This window comes from Motacilla alba, chromosome 4, assembly GCF_015832195.1.
Source record: "Motacilla alba alba isolate MOTALB_02 chromosome 4, Motacilla_alba_V1.0_pri, whole genome shotgun sequence".
Taxonomy (NCBI): domain Eukaryota; kingdom Metazoa; phylum Chordata; class Aves; order Passeriformes; family Motacillidae; genus Motacilla; species Motacilla alba.
The window spans coordinates 71341227-71351213 of record NC_052019.1 but is presented as its reverse complement, the minus strand read 5'-3'; the positions used below and the strand labels follow the sequence as shown (position 1 = coordinate 71351213).

The window sequence follows — 9987 nt, the reverse complement described above, 5'->3', positions numbered from 1 at the left end:
CTACAGAAAAAAGAGAAAAAACAGAAGAGAAAAGAAACAGAGGTTCAGAATTGAAATGAAAAAGCGAGGGTGGGGGGGAACAAAGGGGGAACAACGTTTTAATATCAGTCACGGGGCAGGGAATGTACTGGGAAGGTGTCACACACATCGAGTCTGGCCCGAGCTCCCCGGGACACCGGCCAGGGTGGGGAACAAGCTCAGGACCACCACAAAAAGCGACTGACAAACACCAGCACGAACCTACAGAGGCACCTCAGAGGCACAGAACAACCTGCTGGGGAGGCAGAGGCTGACAGGTGACCCTCCCGTCACCCCGCCAGCACAGCAAACATCACAGAGGCCACGCAAAGACCAAAGCTTTGGGTAAAAATATATTTCCTCTCCCCACTTCAAGTGTTGGCACTATGTGCATCTGCAGCCTGAAGCACATACAAGAAATAACTGAGCTTATGCTAGAAGGTTATTATTCCATCTGTAATTCAAAAACTGAAATATTTTAACATCAAATAAAGTGACAATATCTAACAGATGCATACATATCATTTGCATTAACACTGTATGTAGGTTACACAATTGTTTAGTTACAAACATGGGTTATTTTCCAATAGCAAGGTAATAAAGCCCTACATCTATGGTTTAAGGCAATCAGGATATTAAAAATACAAGATTTCTACCGCTGTTCACAGCTTTGTTTCCCGTTCATTTAAAAAACCCTTCATATTTGCAGAGCTCCGTGCTGGCACGCGCTGGCGAGAGCACCACAGATATCACACCCTGCACAGGCAGCCCGGGCCCTGGGAGAAGGGACACGCAAGGGGACCGGAGTCACGGGGACACGGCCGATGGGCTCACACACAAAAAGACATTTCCATCTGCACGGGGACGGCTTGGGAGAAGCACAGCAGAGCTGCCTGCAGAACCACGGGTCCTGTTTAACGCGGGTGTCCTTCCAGGGAGACACACGGCTCCCTGCTGGGATTTCAGGCTGGCGGAAGCACACGGAGGGGCGACAGGAGTGGCAGCTCTCCAGCTGGAGAGGAGCCCGCGGTGGGTGCCAGCGCCTGCTTTCCCCTGTGGCTCCTGGAGCGCCGCAGGAGATGCATCTCAAGACGATGCATTTCACAACCACGAGCTCCAAGGGCACCTTCCTACCCACTGCCCTCCCAGAAAGGAATTGTGTGAGCCCCAGAGGGTTCTGGGGGAACAAGCCCTTCATCCATCTCCTCCTTCCCCACTGCCTGGCAGACCCATGTGTGCCCCCTCTCCACAGAGCAGCCACAGCCCCTCGCAGAGACCTGGCCTGTCTTTGCTTTGCCATTCTGGGGGTTTGCTTCATGCCCTGGGAACGTCCCCATCCCAGAAGAAGCACGTTTCAGCGTGCTTTCCCGCTCCTCTGTATTAGCCTGAGGACTGAAATCCACCTTGTGAGGAACATGCAGTTTTAGAGGAGTGTTAACCACCCCACCTGCAAGTAAGCGGGCCTGGAGACTCAGAACAGCACAGCTGGTGTCCTGTCAGGAGCGAGGCAGGAAGGGTCAGTGTCTTCCTGCTGTACTTCCATGCAGAGGTGAAAGCACATCCAGCCAGACCTGAGGGTACCATTCCCTCCATGCACATCAGGGGCTACTGGGAAAAAAGGCACGGGGAGAGGGAAAGCAACGAGAGCAGCAGGAACAAGCTAAACATGGCCCAGGGGTTCAAGATGGGGAAAAAAGTAATTTCCATCTCTTTTGGCAAAAAACCAAACCAGTACCTTGGACATCTTCAAGTGCGTGGTTTATTCCCAGCTTCTCCAACACAGCTGGTTTTCTGCTGGAGAGAAACTTAACCAAAAAGACACTAATGCACTTGGCCACAGCTTTCTGTCAAAAAGGAAAAGCTCAACTCAGCTGATTTCCCCTGCTAAACATCCCTTGAAGGGCCGTTAAATGAAGCAGGAGAAATAAATGTTAAAATTGAGTTTTCTACTTGGCACAAACCACGGGTAATTAAGAAGATGACATGCACAGAGGCAGCTGAAGCAAAGCGTATTGCCACGAGCACTCGGTGATGGGCATGTGATGTGACTGTAAAAAACTCATGCAAACAACTCAAACTTCTTTCTTCATAACTCAAGATTTTAAAGCTGGGTTTGCCAGAAGCCACAAGAACCAGAATTTCATTTTTCCAACTAACCCTGCAGCAAACCTATTTAAGCTGATGAAAAGTGCATAGTTGGCAACTCCAGGAAGGAAAAAAACCCGAACCCAAACAACAACAACATTTTAAAAACAACTTGGAAAAAAAAACTAAAAAAAAAAGATTTAAAACTTTTTTTAAAAACGATAAAAAGGTCAACTGCTTTATTTCAAGCTCATTGATCCATTTTTGCTGCCTGTCCAAGACATGGTTGATAGACATCTTTTTCCTAAAGCCATGTTTAAGCAGTAAGGGTTAAAAAGCAAGACAACCCATAAGCTAACCTCCAAGCACTTCCCAATCCAACACCTGAGGAAGAAGCGATGAAAAGAGGTGAGAACTCTGCCTTTTCCCCCCAGAGAAAATCCATCCTGAAGCAGGCGAACAGCTGTAGAGGGAGACTCAGGGAAGAGGAGTTTTTTATAAGAAGGCTTTAAAGAGACTGCCTAGCTAGGAGCAGAGCAAGTGCTGGCTGTGCACTGGCAGAGGAAGAAATCCAGGAGTCACAGGGAAAGCACGGCTCGCAGCTCCTTGGGAATGAAGAGAAAGACTGTCTGAAAGCAACGGCATGGAAAAAGCACTTGAAACAGCCCCACTTCCACCGTGTGCTGGCCAGGGAGCAGGGCCTGGCTTATCCTAGACCTCCTTGGCACGTCCTAGGAACACCTGAACGGGACATGGTTCCTGCTGCAGGAGGGCTTGGGGGCAGCGCAGAGACTGTGTCCAGGCGCCTTCTCTCCCAGGACCTGGAATTCTGGATCCCACATGCTCCTGGAAGCTCCAAGAGGATGCTGAAGGCTCTGTCTTCCCCCTGCCCAGGCATTTGATTCCATGAGGGCTGCTAAGCCTCGTTAGGACCCCACCCGATGGAAAGCAGGCAGGATTTTAAGGGAGGCTCCCAAGGTATGAGGCAAGTAGCGCAGGGAGAGCAGCACTGGGAATGGTCCTTCCCCGAGGCCAGCTGCTGAGCTGGAAGGGAGGCTGGAAAAGCAGGCCAGCACGGGCAGCACGGAACAGGAACTAACACAAATTATCATGCAAATGTCACGGCATGCAAGGTCAGTTACACTTGGTTATCTACACACACCCCCCTCCCTCTCCCCGGCAGGGACTGGGGCTGCTGAACACACCAGCTCCTCCAGGAACGTGGCTCAGGCTAAACTGTGGCCTGGGCTGGCTGGGGCATTCCTGCAACGCTCCTTCCCTGGGGATCCCACAGCACAGCCAGCAGCACTGAGGGCACCTGAGCCAGCCAATACCTGAGCTGCTGACATCCGACTCTGACTCTTGGTTCAGACTGGGGGCCGAAAAGAATTTACTGCTGATGGTTTTGGTGAGAAAAATACACGGTGTCATCGTGATAACCTCGTCCCTCCACCCACCCCTGAACTTCCACTCGCACACAGTCCTGCACCCAATCCCTCTTCCTTCTTGTTCCCACTATGTTATTAGATGAGTTAATAGTTATTCATGTTAAAAAATGGAAAAAAATATAAAAAGAAAACAGATGGCAGAGACACATTACTGCAAAAGCAGGTGAATGCAGGAACATCCTTGGCTCGACAGGCTTTATGTGAAGCTTGCACTGCAAGTTAAAAAAACAGAACAAAAAACAAAAAAGTTAGCACTAATTGAACTCAAAACGCAAAAAAAATAAAGAAAGCCAGGAGAGCCGACACCAGCAACCCGCTCCGGTGGGTGGGCATGCAGATGGATCATGGAATCACAAAGAAACTCATCCTCGTGGCTGGGCTCTACTCTGGCCTACGACAAGCAAAAGTAAAAAGAAAAACTGTGGGGACAGAACTACTGACCAACCAACCCTATAAGCTGGTCCAGGTGACAGCCTGTCACCGGAGAGCTCGGTGGCTTTGGGGCTCATTTGTTCCCAGCTGGGACATGGGTGCAGGAGGCCACCTTGGGGCACTCTCCGTGGGCATCCTTGCAGGAGGCAGCTCAGGTATCTCACACCTGGACACCAGGATGGCTCCAAGCACTTTGGCTTTCACAGCCAGCTCAGATCCTTCAGGCAGCACCAAATCCCTCTTTCCACAGGGTGTTGGGCCAGGCCTTGACATGGGTGTTGCAGCTCAGGGACTGCTTTGGGACAAGCATGGCCCCTGATGGCCAGACCAGGCACATTGGACTGGAAACCTAAGTGGAAACTGAATTAAAAAACCCCAGATTTACACTTGGCTTTCGAAGCAGCTTTTAATCAAGGGGACAGAAGCCAAGCAGATGGTCCTGGCTCCTGGGGGGCTGCGGATGAGCAGCACCACAACGGCACATGTTGAGGCATGTGGCCATCCAGGCAGCAGCAGGCTGCTCGCCTCTCCCTCTGGCTCTGCTGCCAGCAGCTCTCTCCAGACTGGTCAGCCTGGAAGCACAGTCCCCTGCAGCAGGGGCTCAGCCCCACGCCCAGCCAAGTGCCAGAGTCTGCTCCGCAGCCACCCCTTCAGTGCCTGAGGGACACAGGTGTGCTGTCCCCAAACACTGCTGCTGTCAGGCCAGAGCCACAAACATTTTAGATAAAAAAACAAGAGCACAAGCCAGGGAATTTCTGGTGGAATGGTCTGGAAACGAATGAGGCTGAGCTCTCCCTCGTGGAGTCAGGCCAGCAGCCGATTTCACCCTGAGCCTTCCCTCTGGCATGCACAGCACAGTGGGAAGTCTCTCTTATCCAAACTAGAGAAATCCAATCCCACCTTGAGAGAAGAAACAATTCCCAGGAATTGCTTTGTGGGGAGGCTGTAAGTGTCAGGCATGACAAGGCTTTCCTCTGGCAACTGCACAAGAAGCACCACAGGCCACGGCAGCAGAGAGAGAGGTTGGAAGCCTTAACTACACAAACTGCAGCTCCACATTAGAGTGCAAGGAGAAACTGAAAGCCTTTAGAAAACCAAGGTGAGCCACAAGGCAGGAGCATCAGCATTTCCCTTTAAAGCCTCTGTTAGTAACTCTGGCACTAGAGAACACCTGCGGCAGGTACAGCACCTGGCATGGAGCGACACAAAGGACACGCTAAAACACGGGCATGTTCCTCGAGGCTGGATTTCTGTGAAGGCAGCAGCAAAGCAGAACCTGCGTTTGTCACGGTCCCCGGGAACAGCCCTGTCTCACCCAGGAGGCTGGAACCAAACAGGAGCTCACACTGACCACCCCAAGGGACAGAACTCCCCAGGCCATTCTGTACTGCACTGGTCCTACAGCTAAGAGACAAAAAAATCTGACTGCACAGTTCTTAAAAATACCAGGCTACCAACTCTTGAGAAAAGGGTCTAACTTCCTGTTCTTTTTAGGGAATGCATCACCATGGTCTGAGGTGTCAGCTGAGAGAAGATGAGTGTCCCAGCTATCTGCAGCAGGGGGTTTCAGCATGCCTGGGCCTCAGCTGCTGGTTCCAGTGCTCAGCCCGACACCCCTGGCTCTGCTCTGTAAGGATTCCTCCCCGAGCAGAGCTTGTGCATGCAGTGCTCCACCGATCCCAGCGGGGCCCAGGGCCACGTCCTCAGGCAGCAGCGAGCAGCACGGCTCCATAGGAGCTACATCAATTTACAGCAGCTGAGGAACCAGCCCCAGGCCCTCCCCACCCGCCCCGGGCAGCAGCGACCGACGCCGGGCACGGAACCAGCAGCAGGGGCCACGCAGCGAGGGTGAAAGCTGTAAAACCCCAAGGCATCTGCTGCACAGCTGCTGCCACACAGCTCAGGCCAGGCTGCAGCTCCCACGCTGGCACGGGAGACACAAGCGTGTGAGGCACAGCCCTGCTGGCACTCGGCTCTTCCAGGGGCGACTCCGCCCGCGTTACCCTAAGGAACGCTCCCTTCTCTCCCGGGCAGTGAAAGCAGCATGGAACTGTCATTTTTGTGTGTGGGTTAACCAAGCGTTTTCCAGTGAGATTTGCTGCATCCCCAGCCTTCCCAATGGCAGGTACCAACTAAGCACCCTTAGCACAGGTGACTCACTAGGGACTCGCACGAGCACCCTCTTCCTAGGAATGGAAAAAGCCAGTGGAGGGCAAAGGATCACACTGCTAGGACACAAATATAAAATAGTAAAAAACAGTGCCATGATCTTGACTAAAAGGTCAGGGTTTCTTAGCTTATTGTGTCACCTTGATACAACCACAAATGCCATTTAACTGCAATTACTGTACCGTAGTAGTTTGTTTTTCTAAAAAAATACAAAACCAAAGCGTCTTGTCTTTACAGCAAGCTTCCAAGTCATCACTTTTGGCACTAGCATTCCCCATGTAAAAATAACATGGTGGTTTTGGTTTCTACTTTACTTCTACTTACAACTATAACCTTGAGGAATGGAAACTGGAGACTACCGGTGAAAGAAAGGATGAGCAGCAACTCCCTTCATACTTCTGGCTCAGGCAGATAAATCTGAGCCCAGAACACCCCATAGTTCCAGAGGATGCTGGACAGATCACAAATCAGAACTCCACCATCCAACTGCTCTCCCACACCAGTCAGACTTGAAGATAAAATTTGAAGATACTCTTCTAGAGAAAAATTAAGATCATGTCCCTGGCCCACCCTTTAGAAAAAAAAAATATTTTATTTGATCAGGCTGAGAAAAAGCCTGTTTCCAGTCTGGTAATGGGGAAAAGCAAATACAGACATGCAGCAAGAAAGAAAAAAAAAACCAAATCTCCCAAAACTTGTAACAAACCCTACAAAGGGTGTGGGTGACATCCGCTTACTTTTTCTTGTCCTTGTCTTTCTTGGTTTGTTGAGAACCTGCCTGCTGAGCCTGTGACTGTAATAGCTGAGCTGCCGCCTTCTTCTTTTGAAAGTTGTTGAGCTCTTCCTCAAGTTCCTTCTTTTTGTCTTCCACCTTTTTCTTCTCTTCTTGGTGAGTCCTCTTTAGATGGTCAAACTTTTCGTGAAGCTGCCGGGACAGAGACAGTGAGAACCGGAAGAGAGGAAGCGATGTTCCACCCTGATTTCCTGGCAATGGTGCCCCAGGTGTTCCTGCTGGCACCGAGGCCTCCCTGCACTGCCTGCATGCCATCAGCCCGTCCCCAGCCCGCCTGACTCGGTGAGAAAAGCCCTGCAGGTAACACTCACTGGCACTCAAGAGAGCAGGAACTCCCATAGCTGCGGGAGCCCAGCAGGCCTCTGGACACTTGCACACCCCCATATCCCACCCCTCAGCGCTTTGTGGGCTCTATCAGGTTCATGCAGAGCAAGGGAACGCGGGCAGTGAGGGCTGTACTCTGGTCTGCACCTCCGCAGCAGCACGAGGCCTGAGGAGCAGCTTCCTGCCCCAGCAGGACACGTTCTCTAACAGCCCTGCCCTCTGAGTTACAATATACTCACATCCTTCTCTGCTTCCTTCAACTCTGCCTCCTTCTCCTTCACTCGCATGACAAACATCTGCCTCATTTCGTCCTCCTTCTTCTGGAGTTCGCCCAGGAATTCGTTCCTCTTGGCTTCATACGTCTCTTGGAGGCTGTTGAAAGCACACAAAACCCAGTCAGAGCAGCGTTTCTGCACAGCCGGGAGCCCGCAGCCTTCGGAGATAGCAGCGCTTAGGTTGTCCTGTCACAAACCACGGTCAGAGCTGCAGCAGAGGCAACATCACCTCCGCCAGAGCCATCCCAGCTTGCTAGGTGGCAGCAGCGGGAGGCAGATGGAAAGGAAGAGCCGCGCTCCCTGCCCAGCGTCCCGTGCATCACGCCGCAGGCAGGGGGGCTGTCCTGCAAGAGAAGCAGCCTCTACACAAGCGCCTGCAGCAATCCCCGATGCCCGCGGGGCTGCTGATCCCTCGGAGCCACACCGCCTCCCTTTCTCCCTCTGCTTGTGCCAGGTCTCTGCGTTCCAAATGCGAGCTTTGTGGAGCAGACCCCAGAGAAATCTGCCCCCGTGTAGCTCATTAGGCACGACACCGACACAGAGCAGAACTCATTTTCGCTACTCATTGCTAACAGAGTCACATCGGGGGCTTGATTTACATAAAGCCATCCTGGGAGGCCTCCCTTTCTCCTTTGGCCTTTGCAAACCAACAGCAGCCTTCCCGCTCCAAATAACCACATTACTGGATTGCTTCATTCCCCCCTCCACTCCTTGGCATTCCTTCATTTCCCCAGCACTGAGATAGGCAGCAAAGATTCGGGACATACAAGATGTTGTCCATGTACCTCTGAGATTTTTAAAGCCTCTTAGCAACTCTGGATGCCAAATTCCTCTTTTGTTTAATTCCTTAAATGGATTTGGATAGCCCAGCCATAATGATAGTGTGGGAATGATAACTATTTCCCCCAAGAGGCTTTTCTGAAAAAGCAGTTTTTAAATCAAAACTCCACTGAAGTCACACAGACACGCTGCATCCGTGTGCCTAAGGAACACATGAACTGTTGGGCCAGTGGAACATTTTAATCCTAGTAAAGTTAAGCTGGTACTTTTCCAGGCAGTGTTGGGGGGTTTCATGCCTTTTTTATTGGTCGGGGTTTTTTTAGGGGATGCAATATTGAGCTGGGGAACACAACTTGTCAGATTATCCCCAGCCTTGTAATTAACTCTGCTAATTAATAGGCACTTGAGTTGCTTCCTAAAATACCCTTCAGACAGGATGCCCGGAGCTGTTCTGGCACAGCACTGGCCGCCCCAGAGAAATCACACCATTCCACATGACCACACCAGCTTCCTACACATGGAAGCAAAAATACTGATGCTAAAAACGACAAAAATCCTTTTGTGGGAGAGCAGGGCAAGAGCTATCTTTGGATTTCTAGCTACACGCAGAACCAGACCTCTCACAGCATTCAGGAGACTCAAAACAACACCTCCCTAAAATTCAGTGCTGGATTTAACGCTCTGACTGCGGACACCGAAACTTCACTTCCCAAGCCCTTGTGAAGGATGTGGCAAAGCCCGAGGGCAGGTGAGCCTTTGCTGCTCAGTGAGCACTAACTGAATCTGCAATTAGTGCCACGCTGTCCTAGGGAGCAGCAGAGCCTCACGGAGTGAAACGGAAAGCTCTGCACGCAGCTCGGGGGATCCTGGACTGCAAATCCCTACTTCCAAAGCTCACTTCCAAAAACACTGTGCTGGGCGATGGGCAAGCAGGAAAAGCCTGGCAGGAGTGAGGGGGGCAGGGGCTTCCTGTTAAATTGTCCCAGGTTTTAAGCTTCATTCTCTGCTGCAGTGACTCTGACATCCAGAGGAGCCAAGTTCTCAGAGAAACTGGCCTGGCAACTCCCAGGCTGCATGTGAAAAACACAACTACAGCCCTAAGGAATAACAGTCCAAACCAACTGGGATCCCTGCAGCTTCTCACAGGCAAAGATGACAAGGGAATTGGCTTTTAAGTACACAAACATATGAACCTAAACTACAAGAGTAACTTGATTTCCCAACACGCCCCCACACACTGAAGGATGCCCTGGCAAATAATATTATTTGGAAAAGGAGTATTTTGAAAGCTCAACCAGAGCAGCATGGAACCCAGCCCACAACAGACAGAGGACAGCAGAAGGGTCTCTGTGCAGAGAGACACCATTCCATGGAGCTGATGCCTGTTGGGATCCTGGTGCTCCCTCCCGACCTCTTGCAGCCTGGCCAAGCAAGGTGGGGGGTCTCAGACAGCACCGGTGCCCCTTTTCCACACCTCATAGAAGCTCCTACATGGCACCAATGGTTTGCTGGGACCTCCTGCCCTGCTTCCCCTGAGATTTGCCAAAGGCTCCCTGCTCCTGGCTGATGCAAGCTGGCTGAAGGGCAGCAGTTCCTGTGGCTCCCGGGGCCAAGATGCAGGGAAAATCATCCTTTTGATCCCTGAGCTCAGAGAGCCCGTCTC

The 9987-nt window shown here is 51.5% G+C and overlaps 1 protein-coding gene across 3 annotated transcripts in view; it reads right to left on the bottom strand.

The window, feature by feature from the left end:
• Window positions 1-9987, bottom strand: part of SEPTIN11 (septin 11) — a 47755-nt gene that overhangs the window by 5665 nt on the left and 32103 nt on the right. For 2 of the 3 annotated variants that reach the window (XR_005256629.1, XM_038134154.1), the window contains exons 8-9: window positions 7509-7641; window positions 6890-7077 (exon numbers count right to left, since the gene is read on the bottom strand). Coding sequence is in view for 2 of the 3 variants with exons in the window: in XM_038134154.1 (XP_037990082.1) it covers window positions 6890-7077; window positions 7509-7641 (321 nt within the window). In the remaining variant the exon portion in view is untranslated. Of the gene's footprint in view, window positions 1-460; window positions 3764-6889; window positions 7078-7508; window positions 7642-9987 lie in introns of those variants that run through there. The other variant, XM_038134153.1, reaches the window with a different exon arrangement.